We start from the raw sequence: 18,157 nt of genomic DNA, 5'->3' as shown, positions 1-18,157 counted from the left end.
TAACAAAAGCACTGTAATGAAAAAAAACTTTAATATTGAGTAACTTACTTAACAAAATACACTTTTAGAAAGCAAGGTTCATTAACAACCATCTTTTTAATTTGTAAACCTCATTGCAGAGCACAGATACCTGCAAATTTAATATAAAGCTTTTTTAGGGCATTTTAAATGTGCATACAGTAATTAGACAAGATCCTGGAGAGGAGGTGTTCTCAGTCCGGCCCCAAATTAACGCTGGAATGGGAAGCTTGTGGCGAGAACATGATGCGATCTCAATCTGACAAGGCTATCTAGACAAGATGTACGCTGCAGGTTTTGAGCTGATCTGTTTTCTGCAGGTTTAGTTTAAAGGAGAAATCTGATAGGAAATGGACTTGAGTTGTAGTGAAACATGATCACGTGTACAAAATTTTGTCTAATAGTTTACCTCTGTTCTCCCCCAGCATTCCCAAATACAGCGCTTTTAGCTGCTGCTCCCAACAGGCTTACAATGCTAGTGATAGGGGCATAAAATTGTCCATGGAAAATCACTTTTTTTTTTTTTTTACACCATTAAAAACTTAAAGTAGCTCCACACTTCATAGGTGGGATTCTGAGAGCTGAAAGAAATTTTTGAAAGTGCACAGGTAGTTTATTAAATACACTGTTTATATACACGGTATCTTCAGCTAGTTCTCCAGAGCTGGTATGTCGAAAAGAAGTCACAATAATTCGACTGACAAGCAGGAATGAATATTGTTGCTGTGCAATGAAAAACTCTCTTTTTTTTTGACAATTTTTAGTTTCTTGCATAATTTGAACCCACAAATTGGCCCTAATACGGTGTCAAATTTTTTTTCTGATTAATGAACCAATTGAAGTTCTCCAAAATGACCTGAAATAAACTCTTTTTACAATGTCGTCCATTGAAAGTTTTTTGAAAGACTTTTTTTTCCTCTCTCTCTCCTGTAAAATGTCTTCGCACGTGTTACACTATGCCCCCATCACTAGCATTGTAAACCTGTTGGGAGCTTCGGATTAAAGCACTGTATTTGGGAATGCTGGCGATAAATGGAAATGGGCTATTCGACAAAAGTTTGTACTCATCATTATGATTCACTACAACCCAAGTCCATTTCACACCGGACTTCTCCTTTAAACCAGACTCTGGTTCATTTTTAAAGCAAAATCTTCTCAAGTTCTTAACAGTTCTTCTTCGTTCTTTCACTTCAGTGCATCTTCAATTCAGTGCTTCATCATCTCCATCATGTAGACCATGTTCATGCGGTAAGCTGCCAGCCAGTTGTAGGGCGAGTTGTAGTAATACGCTGAACCGAGAGAGCTGTAATAATCATCCCATGCTTGGTAATAAGTTCTCCAGTAGTCTTCGTCGTCCTCCTCTTCTTCTTCCTCTCCATCTTCTTTATCTTTTTCCTCTTCTTCCTCAGAACACTCCTCCTCTTCTTCTTCTTCTTCTTCTTCTGTTCTCGTTCTTTGCTTCTTCCTCCAACTACCTTCATCCACCCTCTTATTCTCCTTTTCAGGCCCTGATTTTGAACGCTGCTGCTGGTGGTGGTGTTGGTAATGAACTTGAGGATGAGTACAAGCCTGAGACTGAAGATGAGGATGATGAGCACTAGCTCCATCAGTTCTAGCTATCTTCCCCATCTTCTTTGTTGTCTCACCCCCTGGTTTTGAATGCTGGTGGTGATGGTGGTGATCAATGCGAGATTGAGGATGATGAGCACTAGCATTTTCTGTCCTAGCTTCCTTTCCTACCATTTGTTTCATATCAGACCCTGGTTTTATATGAATCTGAGGGTGATAATGAGGATGACGTTGAGGGTGAGGCTTTATCAGTTTTTGCCTGGATTTAGGAGGCTGTTTTGATGTTCTGGCTGTATATGAGGCTGGTCTTGGAGCACTAGACACAGAGCTGGATGCCGAAGCATCCGTTTTCAGCTCTGTCTCCATCTCTGACTCACTTTCTGAGGAAGAGGAGGAGGTATCAGAGGTTATAGACGATTGATTAGGACGAGAGATTGAATTTGAAGACCTTTTGCACATGGATTGGTCCTTATTTTGAGAATATAGTTTAGGAGAAGCATCCTCAGCATCATTGTCTTTAACAACATGGCCATTAAACATAGCGTTTCCCTCATCACGACCTCCATACGATCGTATGATCTCAACGTCTCGACCCGGTCCGGCTGTAATGAAGTTCTCAAAGTCAGCCACAGCCTCAGCAAAGGTCATGGACCTCTGTGGTGGAGCCTTGAAGCATGGAAGTGGAGGGATTTTGGGTAGAGCCTCCTCCATTTCTGCTCTGGAGAGACTTGATGGAGGCTCAAGGGTTGGGGGAGGGGCTCCTGGTCTGGATGTAGACACTGGTGGAGCACCAGCTTCAGCAGGCTTTCTGATCTTCTTCCGGTCTCCACTGGCTGACTGGGTCTTAGCTGACCCACCGCGATGCTCAGGCTGGTCTTTAATAAAGGCTGAGCGCTGAGGCTGTTTGGAGGTTTTGGATTCTGATGCTGGTTCTGACGTGGCTCGCTTCTTCCTGTCCACTTTGTGCTCCACAGAAAACGTTAGGTCAGATTTGGAGGGAGGCTGAACAGTAACGCCCCAGTCACACTGCTCCTCCATGAGACTGGCTGTGATGGGATCTGGGCGAGAAAAAATAAATTATTTTACTGTGAGAAATGCAACAAAATATTTACGCAATAATGCACTTAAGGTTCGAGCTATAACATGTAATATTGGCACTGCTGTGCTGCGGTTGTAGGCTGTAGATCAGCACAGCAGTGCCAATATTACACGTTATAGCACAAACCTCGATGTGCATTACTGCGATTATACCACAGTTCAGTTATAATCATTTTTGGAAGATTTAGGACAATATTTTAACTCCACAAGTTAAAATAGTTCCATTGCTGCTCTGTTTGTAGCTGTGCTGTTTGGTTTGTAAGCGCTGCATTGTTGCTAGGTTACCTGTATGTGGTGGAGTAATACATGGAAAGCTTCGGTTGCAGTGCATTACCGGCTGATAATGGCACTCATAAAACTCAGCCTCTGAGCCAATCACATTGCAGGGTCGGAACTAACTGTGGTATAATATGCATTAAAACTTGCATCAGTCAATCAATCTTTATGTTCACTGTGGAATACATTGAGTGTAACCCTCCTTTTCAACGCAGCTGGAGAATTTAATCAGTTTAAGCTAAAATAAGAACCTTCATAAACAAAACAATACAAATGAAATGGTAAGAGCATTATAAAAAATAAATAATTAAGACTTAATTAAGAAGAATATGACAAACACAAATAATAGAGGACTAAAAAATAAAGCTACAAATAACACTAAAATTATAAAAAAGGTAAACAGTAAAAATACAATACAAAAATGTAAAAGAAAATAAAATAAATAAAAGGATGAAATGAATTAAAAAGCTAAAAGAAAAACTCTTGGTATTTAATGTTTCAATGAATTTAATTTAGGAAAATAGCACATTAATCAATCTCAACAAACAAACAAAAAAAATAATTGATAGCACACCAAAGAGAATAAGCACAAGCGTAATTTTTTTTTTTAAATAAAGCAATATAAAACATGTTACATCGCTACAAGTCAATCATATTTAAATATTCTACTGCCTCGTTCCACATTTCACAGTATAATTTAGATTTTGTATAATTTGTATAATAGTGTAATCGTTTTATTTTTAACATTAAAACATTTTCCATTAGAACAATGTGTTCAGTTCTTGTTTTGTATTTAAGGAATAGTAGTTTCACACTGCACATCCTGCGATGCGACTATTGCACGTGTACATTGTGATATAAATGCTGAAAAAATATAATGTGCAGCCCTAGTTACTTGCATGCAAATAAGCAGGGCAATTACCTGGTAATTGGTTGAGAGCCAGATCGCACTTCTGAGCTATGGCCATCATCTTGTTCTCCTCTTCCCCATGGCAACAGTAGGTCACAGCAAGCCCCATCGTGCCTGAGACAAGAGCATAGCATTCTTTATTATGTAAAATCAAATTACATTCAGGAAGAAGACACAGGATTCACGGGCCTGTCAGGATATCTTACAGCACGGGACAAAATTTCATTGTTATTTGTTGAAATAGGAGTTTAATTTAGGCAAAGTAGATTCCCATGCGTAATAAACATAAGAAAAACAACTAACAAATAAGTAGTAATAATAACAATAACAATAATAAGAAGAAGGCAAATTTTTTTTATCCCATTTTTTTTCCCAATTTACACAGCCAATTACCCAACCCACTCATTAGGATTCCCCCCCATCACTAGTGATGCATCAACATAAGGAAGGTGAAGACTAGCACACGCCTCCTCCGACATATTTGAAGTCAGACTCCGCCTCTTTTTGAACTGCTGCTGATGCAGCATTACTGAGTAGCATCACAGAAAAGCGCAGCGAATCGGTTCTGATACATCAGCTCACAGACGCAGGCTTGTGCTGATCCACATCACTCTTTAGAGTGATGAGGGGAAAGAGCACCATCTACTGTACCCACCCAGAGAGGGCAAGGCCAATTGTGCTCTCTCACGGCTCCAGCAGCTGATGGCAAGCTACATAAACAGGATTCAAAACTAACAATGCAGCAATAAATTCATTAATGTAATTGAATTTAATAATGCATATATTTTTTTTATTCCTGAATCAATCCCTTCATGCACTCTACAGGCCTAAATCCTCTACTAAATACCTCTACCTATTCATTCTTGATCTGGCTGAAATCAATGCATTCAGCTCTGAGATTAACTCTCTGAAACGAATTTCAACCACGCAAATCTCAAGTCAGTGCTCCCTAAATTCCATCAACATGTGGACTTTGCAACGAGAGGAGCGAGCGCGCTGGATCTTGTTTACACAAACATCCCCAGCGCGTACCGGGCGGAGCCCCGCCCTCACCTCGCTTTCTCGGACCACATGTGTGTTTGGCTGACTCCAATATACACCCCACTCATCAGACGCTCCAGACCAGTTCAGAAGCAGGTGAAAACCTGGCCGGCAGGCTCCATCTCTGCCCTTCAGGACTGTTTTGAGTGCACTGCATGGGACATGTTCAGGGAGGCTGCTACAGAAGGCGATTCTGTTGATTTGGAGGAGTATGCAGCATCAGTCACTGGCTACATCAGCAAGTGTATTGATGATGTCACTGTCTCCAAGACCATCACTACACGCCCAAACCAGAAGCCTTGGATGACTGCTGAGGTACGTGCGTGACTCCGCCTTCAGAGTGGGTGACAAGGTGGCCCTGAGGAAAGCGAGAGCCGACCTGTCAAGAGCCATCAGAGAGGCAAAGTGCGCACACGCCCAGAGAATCCACAGCCACTTCAAGGACACGGGTGACGCGCGGCGTATGTGGCAGGGCATCCAGGCAATCACCAACTACAGGACAATGCCACCGTCCTGTGAACGTGATGCCTCCCTCCCTGATGCCCTGAACAACTTTTATGCACGGTTTGAGGCACAAAACAACACAATGGTGAGAAAGACCATGCCCAAGCTGGACGAGCAGGTGTTGTGCCTGACTGCAGTGGATGTGAGGAACACTCTGCGCAGAGTCAACCCACGAAAAGCTGCAGGACCAGACAACATCCCCGGCAGAGTGCTCAGGGAGTGCGCAGACCAGCTGACAGATGTTCTCACGGACATCTTCAACATCTCCCTGTGCAGCGCCACTGTCCCAACGTGCCTCAAGTCCACCACCATCGTTCCCGTGCCGAAGAAGTCCACAGTGTCCTGCCTCAATGACTACCGTCCCGTTGCACTTACACCCATCATCATGAAGTGCTTCGAGAAGCTAGTCATGAGGAACATCAAGACACGACTGCCCTCTTCACTGGACCCCCTGCAGTTTGCGTATCGTCCCAATCGCTCCACGGACGATGCCATCACCACCACCCTTCATCTCTCCCTCACCCACCTGGAGAAGAAGGACACTTACGTCAGAATGCTGTTTATAGACTTCAGTTCAGCATTCAACACCATCATCCCACAGAACCTCATCAGGAAGCTAAGCTCGCTCGGCCTCAACACCCCCCTCTGCAACTGGATCCTGGACTTTCTGACGGGGAGACCCCAGTCAGTCCGGTTCGGGGGCAGTACCTCCAGCACCATCACACTGAACACTGGGGCCCCCCAGGGCAGTGTCCTGAGTCCTCTGCTGTTCACCCTGCTGACTCATGACTGTGCTGCAAAACACAGTTCTAACAGCCGATGTTCGCCGATGATACAACCGTGCTGGGTCTCATCACCAAAGGCAACGAGTCAGCATACAGAGAGGAGGTGCAGCGGCTGACAGACTGGTGTACAGTCAACAACCTTCACCTGAATGTGGACAAGACAAAGGAAATGGTTGTTGACTTCAGGAGAGCACAACACACCCACTCTCCACTCAACATCGACGGGTCCTCTGTGGAGATTGTTAAGAGCACCAAGTTCCTTGGTGTCCACTTAGCAGATAACCTCACCTGGACCCTGAACACCAGCTCTACAGCCAAGAAAGCCCAGCAGCGTCTCTACTTCCTCCGGAAGCTGAGAAAGGCCCGTCTCCCTCCACCCATCCTCACACTCTTCTATAGAGGGACCATTGAGAGCATCCTGAGCAGCTGCATCACTGCCTGGTTTGGGACCTGCACCGTCTCTGACCGCAAGACCCTCCAGCGTATTGTGAGGACAGCTGAGAGGATCATTGGCGTCTCTCTCCCCTCCATCACGGACATCTACACCACCCGCAGCATCCGCAAAGCAACCAGCATTGTGAATGACCCCACCCATCCCTCACACAAACTGTTCTCCCTCCTGCCTTCGGGAAGGAGGTACCGCAGCATCCGGTCCAGCACGACCAGATTCTGCAACAGCTTCTACCCCCAAGCCATCAGACTCCTCAACTGCAGAGACTGAACTGATGGTTTTTCTGTACATGCACACAAACTCTTACCCCACTTACCCCAGAAAATGGAAAGCACTAAAAACCCTACTACCTCACTGGACTCTATTGCACACTGTGTAATAGAGGTAATTACTACCTCACTGGTCTTTTTTGCACACTGCATAATTTGCACACTGTCTTGTTATTTATTATTCTTTGTCTGTATTGTGTTGTATTGTCTGTCTGCACTTTTGTACTGTTGCACTATTGTTCTGTCTACACTGTGTTTATGTGCACCATGGTCCCTGGAGGAACGTTGTTTCGTTTCACTGTGTACTCTGTATATAGCTGAAATGACAATAAAAAACACTTTGACTTTGACTTTGACTTGACACACACACACACACACACACTGATGGGACAATTTCAGCACCTAATGGCATGTGTTTAGACTGTAGTAATAAATGAGAGCACTACCCAGCATTATATTGCTATTTTAATAAATAAACAGACACATTTTAAGCACTAAATTTAATTAATTCAATTCATATTAGGACTGTGGGCATAAATGAGTATGTGGCGTTTGGGCGCGGGATTAAAACAAGTGATTTTTGGCAGGAGCGAGCAGTAACGGGACTAAAACAAGCAGGAGCGGCTTTTTAAAAAGCACTGCACTGTGATGGTCACTGCTGTGATGGTCCTCTGGTGATCCAGCTGGCCAGTGTTCAACCTTACTCACAAGATAACACCTCACAACCTATATATGTGCGGGCCTTTCCAAACCATTTTCTGAGGTAACACTTTGTGATAAATTCTTATACTCCTGTCCCATGACTTTTGACATGTCACATTTCTTTACTCGAACACAAGAGGGCTTTAGAGATTAAACTGAAATTAAAAACTGGCTTTCTTCACCAGTGCAGAAGTCTGCAGACCCTGTAGGTTAGATACACTGTAAGGAAGACTGACCGAAGCGTCCTGCTCGACCAATCCTGTGCATGTACGTCTCCCAGTCCTGAGGAATGTCTAGGTTAATCACCAGATTCACCTTCTCAGCATCTATACCTCGAGACGTCTGAGAGAGCAAGAGAAATACAGAATCAGACAACAGACAGACAACTACACAAACGGCATTTTTTTGTAAAAATGAAAGGCATAGGCATGAATATAATAATAATAATACTGCATAAAGCTTATAACACACTTAAGCAATGCAAGCTTTTAATAATGAAGAACACTGACATTGAAATTTAAATATACAGATGTTTAAAGAACCTGCATAAATAAAACAAATACTGTAATATTACATCTTTTTTTATTATTATTGATATGCTGGTTAATTAATGTTGATAGGCTCTCCTCACCAAATAAACATACTGGGCCATAATGAGGTCAGCAAAAAATATTGAGTTTATGTTCATATAGTTAAGAATGTAATTATTAGGACATTTTTTTACTACAGGCATTAAAACAGGTCAGCATTTTTGTAAATTTTATGCGTGATATTGCACACCTAACTCGAGGATTTTTATTCAAGCATTACATGAAAAGGTTTAATGTTTGATAGAAAATATTACTAAAAATCATCATTTTAATTGTAATAGAAGTTATTTTATAAATACTTAAATAAATCTGCAACTGTCAAAATATAAATAGATTTTTTATTGATCCCAGAGGGAAATTCTAAATTCTTATTCTCTCTCTATCAAATATAATTAATAAAAATCTTAAAATTGTTGATAACCTGGATTCATTTTAAAATCAGCATTTTTCTGGATACAAATCAAACAGTTCATGTCCTCCAAAACCTTATGTTCGTTACGTTTGTCTAGTTTTATGTCTATTTTCAAACATGTAGAATTTGGGGTTGATTACTGATCTAACATTAAGAAATCTAGTAGAGAGTAAAGATGCAGCTTTCAGTACATAAATAACTTATTTTACTGCAGAGAAAAGTGGTTTTTGTATAATCTACGCTTGTAGCCCATATATGGGCAAAAGTCTGTTGAGAGGTTGAGATAAAGTTTACGCTTTCACTGAACTTACTAAATCAGTGGAGATGAGAACTCTGCACTGATACTGCTTCAGCTTGGACATGGCCTCCAGCCTCTGCTCCTGACTCAAACTCCCTACAAACACACAAACAATAAGAGAAAGATTTAATTCTGCATTTTAAACTAAAGGGTAGAGAGAATTATAGCTAATATAAACAGATCAGGTTAATAAGAACCATGAGTCTGACCTGATATACAGACTGAGGGCAGGCCTTTAGAGGAGAGCACATCAGCCAGGTGCTGAGCTCTGCAAACAAACACATTAATCAGTACAGCTGATATACTTTAATACACTTATTCATAATAATATTAATACTACATTATACTTAGTTGCATAGTGTTTCACTTTGTGACAATATGTTTTAATAAATGGACAAACAGAGCAATAATTGAACTTCATGAAATGTACTCATTTATTATGTAGTTGAAGGGAATTTGAAGGATTTCAAAACATTCGAGCAATACCTATTAGACATGTAGTTAATTAAACATATAGTTCATACTATCAATTAAAATAAATCTCTAAAATGTAACTGAAATAAATAATATATAATAAATAATAAATATTTTTTTCCATCTGACAGGGTCACCTTAAACATCCACAATGTTTCAACGCTGTTTTTTTTTTTCGTAACTTAATGATTGTTAAATATTTAAATAACTGCACTGACTTTGGACTGTGTGTCTCTCCAATCATGTGACTCTGAGTCCCTTGATTTTTAAATAAAATGTAAAATTTACTGATGATCAGTGATGGTTTGTTTGGAGAGACATGTCATCTGCTGGTGTTGATCCACTGTGTTTTATTATCAAGTCTAAAGTCAGTGCAGTTTTGTTTTCCCAAAAAATCTTACAGCACTTCATGCTTCCCTCTGCTACTGACAACTTTTATGGAGATGTGGATTTCATTTTCCAGCAGGACCTGTCACACTGCCCACACTGCCAAAAATACCAATTGGCATTATATATTATTGTAGTTTTCAGACACTGATTTTTAGGGTTTTAATTGTCTGTAAGCCATAAAATCATCAACAATAAAATAAATAAACACTTAAAATAGATCACTCTGTGTAATACATCTTTATAATATATGAGTTTCACATTTTGAACTGAATTACTGAAATAAAATAATTTTTAAATTATATTGCAATGTTTTGAAATGCACTACTCTATAATAATACCTTGTGTGCAGATTGGAGAAGACCAGCGCCTGGTTAAAGGGAATCTTACTGAAGAGCTCTAGAAGATTCTGCACTTTCTCCTCAAAGATCTTATGTGGCAGAGCATGAGCATGAACCAGCTTATAGTACTGCTTCAGACCTGCAGCAAAACAGAGGGACAATACAGAGAAATACAGATTAGAATTACACTAATAAATGCCACATATCATTGTGTCCCATGACTTTTGCCACATGCTATGTAAGCAAAAGTACTACACTGCTCTGACCTGCACTGAATGTGGATGTGAAAAATAAGATTTCTGCCAGAGTTGCTTGTCTGTTCACATGGACAGTTCTAGCCAGACACTGCCGGTCACAATCATTACCACTGTAGCCTTCCACATGTGACACTGTGGATTGAGGAATCTTAAATACCCCCACAGCTTCAGTAATAGAATTGTGAGCACACGGACCAGTGTTCAACCTCACACCACACACCATATACAGTCACACCATATACAGATATATTTACATACTGATAAATGTACATACTGCTGTCCCATGACTTTATGAATTTATTGACCTTTACACTGTATAATAATATAAGATAAATCCTCTGAAAAAAACTGGAATATTACCGATGAGTCCAGGGTCGGTGGGGTTCAGCCGCACAAACGTGGGCTCTCGCATGTACCTGCACAGGTGCTGCGCTAAGGATTCTGGGTAGGTGGCAGAGAGCGCCAACATCTGTTTATTTAGCGGCAGAGATGAGAAAATCCAGCTGAAACACAAATAGAGATAGAGAGAGAGAGAGAGAACTTATAGATAGTAAAAACTTGCAATGATGATAACTGATGTTCCTAAGAGTTTTTAATGTGAGCAAACGTGTTAGTGAATTAACATCTATATAATGATATAATTTAGGGTTCATATACTTTTTAACCAATACATTTCTATTATTATTTTAATGACTTTTCCCAGCCTTCAAGTAACATTTTCATGATCACATGATTTTTAAAACAAAATTCAACTGAAACTATAATCAAAATTCATTATAGTAGGCCTAAAATGAATCTGACACACAATCTTTAATAATAAAATGTGCGTCAGATCCTGAGAGCTCCATTGTGTAGGCTTAAATTACTGAAGTAACTCTGAGCTCTATTTTCTCCATCAATAAACGGAAACACAAAGATTTGTAGACCAAATTTCCATGACTTTTCCAGAACTTTCTATGTATTTTTATTTTTATTTTTTTTTCTAGAATAATTTTTATTCTAGGTAAGTTTTATGTTAAAATATATCCAGCCTGGAAATTGCTATTTTCAAATTCCATGACTTTTCCAGGTTTTTCATGACTGTACGAACCCTGTACAATACAATATAATAATATTATAATGTGGATTCTGCACTGCACGGAAGATACTTACTTTATCTGCTCCTGGAAGCTGCCCTCCTCCAGCAGTTTATCTGCTTCATCCAGAACAAACAGTCGGATACTGGCAGTCAGCAGAGCCCCCAGTTCTATCAGCTGCTTTATACGACCTGAAACAGATAAAACATCAGCAGAACTTAGTACACTGCTTTTTATCAGTTCACTGAAGATCAGTGCTTTGTCTTGCAGTATGGTGCAGGGTGGGGATGGGAAGGTAATTATTTAAAAAGAGGAGCTTTAAGACACAAACTTATTCTGGTTTGAGGCACTTCCACAGAATCAAATCAGGCTTTTTTTTTTTTTTTTTTAACAGACCCGATAACCCATAACCACCCCTTTTACAATAACCACACCTTTTTTTAATAGAGCTGAATAATGTTTTAAAAACCGAATTCTGTGGGGATATAAAATTTTGACAATATAAGCAGAGGTTACACTAGCTGTTGTATTTAAATAAAGGAGGTAGAATTACAGTATATTGGAAAAAAACGTGATTGAAAGTTGTCTGTTTTGCCATTGAAACCTATGGGGATGGGTGGGGTTACACGGCTTTCTGCAACCGAACAGCAGGGGGCTTCACTTTTGAGAGACGATGCTCTGTCCAGCTATACACAGTCTATGACTCAGAGCACTAGCCTATGGCCTACATTCTACATTTTATGTACACCTACCTGGTGATCCAATAGCAATGTGGCATTTCTTCAAGCGAAGCTTATCCTGACTCACAGGGCGACCACCAATGAACACATGGCACTCCAGCCCCTCCATAGCACTGCCTATAGACATCACCACTGAATGAATCTGAACAGCTATCTCTCGGGTCGGAGCCAATACGAGAACCTGAGGAAGAGAGAGAATTTCTCCTTACAAAAGACGACAATGATAACAACATTAATAACAATGGAAGCAGGAGTAATCGTATCATTACCTGAGTAGCAGCATTTTCCAGTACCAGAGAATCCAGTGCAATGGTGGCAAACACACACGTCTTTCCAGTGCCGGATTTCGCCTGAACTATTAGATCTGAAAATCAGAGAAACATTCACAAAAATTTTAGAACTCTCCTAATTTAGTTTAGTTGTCTAGTAGTAGTACTGTATGACACAGACCAGTTCCTTTCTTATTTTCTTGTCTTAACAATTCAGATTCACATTACTTTATTTCTCCCCAAGGGGCAAACGGATATATACCTAACCCCTTGTGTAGGAACGCTTCAAAATAACCATAACCACTACCATAATAAAGTAAATTTAATAGGCCCTAAAACAGAGCCCTGTGGGGCTCCAAAAAAATGCTAAACCAAACAATTACCAAATATTTCCAAGATAGCTTCTGCATAAAACTAGGGCTCATGTGTTAATATGATTACTAATGAATGTAAGTGTAATCTGTACTGATTAATATGATTATTAGTCAGTAAGTGTAAATGTATTATTGGTTAGTGTAAGTAAGTGCAAATGTATTAAAGGTAAGTGTACGTAAGTGTAAGTGTATTAATACTGAGTGAAGTGAGAGTAAGTGTATTATTAGTGAGTATTAGTGAAAGTTCTCCGAGGATCGCCACCTTGCCGTGGTGGAGAACCTTGTGTGTCCCAATGAACCCTCGAGCGATGCCGTCTGGAGCTTTGCTCCTTGTAGGGTCACCCATGGCGGTAAGGTTGTTGGGGGAGGTTCCAGACAAAGTGCGATCTGAAGATCTGAAGACCCCAACGGCAGAGGTGGCGGAAGATGACACTAATAGTCACAACGGCACTGAAGGCGGAAGAAGGCTGCAACAGGGTGTGGTCTCCAGTCGTCATGCAATACATGCCATTGGATACAGGCCCCACTCTGCCAAGGACCGTGTGGTGGCTGCTAGCGCATCAGTCTCCCCACGTTAAAAGATGTCACGCGCAGGCATCCTCCTGAAGGATATCCATTTTACATTCTGGACAAAGCCCTGTGGCGATCAGGAAGTGGTGACGGGAACAGGATTGTGATGTCTGGGAGTTCCTAGCCACAACCTGGCACACAGGCGAAGGGTGTTAAATACAGTCGCTAAGCTCCTGGTTTGAGGCAGAAAGAGCATTTCGGCAGCTGCACCCATGACTAAGCAGCCCTATTAAGGATCCACTCTGCTCACCCCAGCAGGGGAGGGGGTTAGAAAAGGTACCCTAAACATAGCCTGCCTCAAAAACTCCTGTTTGGAATACCGCGTCCAGAAGGATCACCATTATGCGGTCAGAAACAGAAATTGAAACGGAAACATCTATATATTGGAACTTGGAATGTGCGGACCCTCATGGACAATCAAACCAGTGTGCGCCCTGAAAGACGAACTGCCATCATTTCCAGGGCACTAAAGAAGCTCCACATTGACATCGCAGCACTTTCTGAGACACGACTGGCTGATGAAGGGCAGCTAAAGGAGGAAAAAGGTGGCTACACTTTCTTCTGGAAAGGAAAGCCCGCAAACGAGGCGCGAATCCATGGTGTGGGATTTGTGGTTAAGAACAGCCTTGTCAAATACCTCTATGAACTCCCTGTGGGCATCAATGAGCGCCTGATGACCATGCGCCTGATGCTTGTCAGCAGTCAGAGAGCCACCGTTATCAGTGCCTACGCTCCAACACTTGATGCACAGGATCAAGTAAAGGAGGCCTTCTACGCTGACCTGGACAAACTTTTATCCAAAGTCCCTAAGGAGGACAAGTTAATACTGCTTGGAGATTTCAACGCCAGGGTGGGACGAAAACACCATCTATGGCGGGGTACGCTGGGCAGAGAAGGGGTTGGAAACTCTAACAAGAATGGCTTACTGCTGCTAACGAAGTGTGCAGAGCACAACCTGGTCGTCACTAACACACTCTTCCGCCAGAAAACTAAGCTCAAAACATCTTGGATGCACCCTCGCTCCAAACTATGGCATCTCATCGACTATGTTACTGTCCGCTCCAAAGACCGCCATGATGTTTTTAACACCAGATCAATGACAGACGACAGTGCAGACGACTGTTGGACTGATCACCGTCTTATTCACTCCATCATGTCTATTCGTGTAATGCGGGAAAGAGGGGTGCAGAACGCTTTGAGTGCTGACCTGCCCAAACAGTATCCAGAGGACATTGAAGAACACTGGCGCATACTTTCTTCTACCATCATGAAATCCTGCAAAGGCATTCTTGGTCTTAAAAAACGGAGGCATCAAGACTGGTATGATGAGAATGACGCGGAGATTCAACATCTTATAGACACCAAGCATAAGGCCTTTGTTTCCTGGCAAAATAACATCAACTGTAAGGTTAAAAGAGCAGCCCATGCCAAAGCGAAGGCAGCCGTCCAAATGCAAGTTAGGAAACTGAAGAATCATTGGTGGACAAAGAAGGCTCTGGAGATCCAGCAGTATGCGGATTATGGAGATATGAGGAGTTTCTTTGATGCCACAAGAGCAGTATATGGCCCCAGCCATCGCTGCCTAACCCCCCTTCGCTCTAAAGATGGACTTACCTTGCTGAAGGATAAGGTGGCAATTGCCAATAAGTCAAACACAGACTTAGAAAAGAGAGAGCAACATCCAAGCAGGCCAGACCCAAACCTACTACTGCTACTTTCCCTTGTCCATATTGTACAAGAATAATTGGGTCCAGAATCGGCCTCTACGCCCATCTGAAGACCCACAAGGATTAAGAAGGAGGATAGTCATACTCGATTACGAGTGACCGCCGATGATGATGATGATTAGTGAAAGTAAGCTTATTATTTGTGAGTATAAGTAAGTGTATTATAACTGAGTATTAGTCAGAGTAAGTGTAAAACTAGTGAGTATAAGTTATTGTAGGAGTATTATTAGTTAGTATAGGTAGGTGTAAGTGCATTATTAGTGAGTATTAGTGAAAGTAAATGTATTATCAGTAAGTATAGGTAATAGTAAATGTATTATTAGTGAGAGTAGGTGTATTATTAGTGAGTTTAGGTAAGTGTAAATTAATTATTAGTAAGAGTATGTGTATTAGTAGTGAGAATTAGTGAGAGTAAGTGTTTTATTTTTAGGAGTATGTGTATTAGTAGTGAGTATTAGTGAGAGTAAGTGTTTTATTTTTAGGAGTATGTGTATTAGTAGTGAGTATTAGTGAGTGTAAGTGTAGTATTAGTAAGAGTAGGTGTATTAGTAGTGAGAATTAGTAAGAGTATGTGTATTAGTAGTGAGTATTAGTGAGAGTAAGTGTATTATTAGTAGGAGTATGTGTATTAGTAGTGAGTATTAGTGAGAGTAGGTGTATTATTAGTGAGTTTAGGTAAGTGTAAGTGTATTATTAGTAAGAGTAGGTGTATTAGTAGTGAGTATTAGTGAGAGTAAGTGTATTATTAGTAAATGTAAGTGGGAGTAAGTGTACTATTAGTGAGTAAGTGTATTAATAGTAATTATTAGTGAGTATTAGTGTAATAAGTGAGCTAGAGACTGACCCAGGCCGCAGCGGCCGAGCGGAATGGCCTTCAGCTGGATGGGAGAGGGTCTCTGGAAGCCGGAGGAGGACAGCCCCTCCAGCACGGGTTTGGAGAGCAGCAGAGAGCTGAACTGAACTCCATCAGACAGCAGAACATCTTCAGTGCGCTTCCTGTTGTCTATCTGATGAGCAGCCTGTCTCCTGGGCGCCGCCATGCTTCTCCAGCCCCGCTCCGCTCCGCTACTGCTGTTGTGGGGTTTCACTGCTGAAGCTGAACTGAGGGCCTCTGCTGGAGAGGAGAGTTACTGCAGCTGCAGTTACTGCTGATATCCACTAGATAGAGACTGTACACTATATTTCCTGATTTATAATATCTACAAACAACACATCATAATCAGATTTTAATCTTTAATTTTTTTTACTATGTCTAACACTGTAATGTAAAGTTATATATTTTTTAATTCAATGGATTTAAAATTGAACATGGATTGCTCAAATTCTGCTAAATGACTGTTGGTGACCCAAAAACAGTATCATAAGATTTTACTAAAGGACAGATATATTCCTTAAAAATGTAACAATGTAATAATGTAAACAATTCACTTTTTTCTAAATTGTACCTTTACATTTTATGACATGGAAACAAACTGTTGAAGGAAATATTTATTAGTCCTAAATAGTGATTAGTCCTAAGGGGCTACACAATTAGTACTCTTTAAGAATTACTCATATATCCTGTATGCCTAGTCTTGCTTCTCTTAACCTGTTCTTTCTTTTGCTCAGTCCAGTCTTGATTAGATCAGTTCATTTCAGTCCTCTCCACATTTCCTCTTTCTCCAGATCAACATCTTCTCTTTTACTTAATACTTGAGGTTTGAGCAAACTCTAAAAAACCCTAACCCTGAACTATTAAAATAAATGAATTTTGCAACATTCCCAACTCACCTATTTAAAGTAACTAATTTTGCAAGATTCACTTTCTCTTTACACTTTTCTCAAACTGGTTTAAACATTGACACACTATTGAATAAGTTGTTATATAGTTGCGCAAAACATACAATTACAAAAAAAAAAAAAAAAAAAACACATTTGGATTTGACTGGAATTCCTGTATTTACTCAGGACATGTGGTCTTACTGTGGTCTAACTGTGAACCACAAATAAACAGAGGTCAGGTTACAGCAGTGTTTCTAAACCCTGTTCCTGCATATTCTACTGCATACCCCACTGTTCTGCATATTCTAGTGCTTTCTCTGCTTTAACGGCATTTAATAAAGTAAATGATGGTATGATATGTCTAATACACTGCTGGATATACATAATGATTGATTTATGGACTATAGGGGGCTAAGGGATTTTAACAGGTAAATTTAATAAAGGACTGTTTATTAGTTGATCAGTTGGATCTGGTGGAAAACACAATTTCAGGGAAGTTACCAGTTTTAGGAAACTTTAGCTTTAAACTACCAAAATAAAATATTGTACGTGTGTATGTTTTGGCTATCCATAACATACAGCTTCTAGCGCATGCGTAAAAGCAAAAAGACGCATGAATTCCGATTTGACCGTTCACATTTATGTCGCAGGTCAATGAATCAGATACATATCCGATTTAGGACCACATATGAAAGTCACTCAAATCTGATTTGAAAATGGATTTGGCAAAGATCTGAGCCACATTAAGCAAAACATCAGATTTGAGTCACTTTAGCCTGACAGGCCCATGTGCAACCAATATTGATTGTTCACACTCTCACTGTGATCAGAAACCTAATCAAAGATCAATCAGCAGAAATGCTGAGTGCTGATTAGCTAAATTCAAACTGCTGAGTAACTTTCCCACCATTTCCCATCCAATCAGAGAGAATCTCATAGCATTCTCTGGACTTTAAACTCACTTTGTGGACAATAGAGACGCTCCTATTGTTATGGATGAGCTCCTGCTGAAGAGTCTATTGATCATCTATTGATTACTGTCCTTAGAGCTGGTTGGGTTTTGTGTGGAGAGGAACCGTTAGTTAAACCCTTCAGTTCCAGCCTTCACTTTACACCAGACCTGAGAGCAGCACGTGGAGTTACAGCACAACACACACACACACACAGTTATCATCACACACTGAGAGGGAGATACGAGGGATATGGCTGAGCTGTGACCTGGAAACCCCTCTCCACTTTACTCTGAAGATCCTCTCTA

General features: G+C 40.7%; 1 protein-coding gene across 1 annotated transcript; it reads right to left on the bottom strand.

Annotated features, from left to right (window-relative positions):
- Window positions 1–12: 12 nt before the first annotated feature.
- On the bottom strand, window positions 13–16,237 carry ddx20 (DEAD (Asp-Glu-Ala-Asp) box polypeptide 20). The gene is made up of 11 exons (XM_022670264.2): window positions 15,983–16,237; window positions 12,468–12,562; window positions 12,211–12,379; window positions 11,535–11,649; window positions 10,743–10,885; window positions 10,126–10,264; window positions 9,133–9,191; window positions 8,937–9,019; window positions 7,860–7,965; window positions 3,884–3,985; window positions 13–2,645 (listed from the first exon to the last, which is right to left on the bottom strand). The coding sequence occupies exons 1-11, from the start codon at window positions 16,176–16,178 to the stop codon at window positions 1,225–1,227; spliced, it is 2,628 nt and encodes an 875-aa protein (XP_022525985.2). The 5' UTR covers window positions 16,179–16,237; the 3' UTR covers window positions 13–1,224.
- Window positions 16,238–18,157: the final 1,920 nt, after the last annotated feature.

The sequence above is a fragment of the Astyanax mexicanus genome, chromosome 12 (assembly GCF_023375975.1).
Source record: "Astyanax mexicanus isolate ESR-SI-001 chromosome 12, AstMex3_surface, whole genome shotgun sequence".
Lineage (NCBI taxonomy): Eukaryota > Metazoa > Chordata > Actinopteri > Characiformes > Acestrorhamphidae > Astyanax > Astyanax mexicanus.
The sequence above is the reverse complement of the archived record's forward strand: the minus strand, read 5'-3'. Positions and strand labels throughout refer to the sequence as shown.

Coding starts and splice junctions, on each gene's coding strand:
- ddx20 (XM_022670264.2), bottom strand. CDS start 16,178: ATGGCGGCGCCCAGGAGACAGGCTGCTCATCAGATAGACAACAGGAAG. Junction 12,563..15,982: donor GCTCGGCCGCTGCGGCCTGG/GTCAGTCTCTAG, acceptor TCTGATTTTCAG/ATCTAATAGTTCAGGCGAAA. Junction 3,986..7,859: donor TGGTCGAGCAGGACGCTTCG/GTCAGTCTTCCT, acceptor CTCTTGTCTCAG/GCACGATGGGGCTTGCTGTG.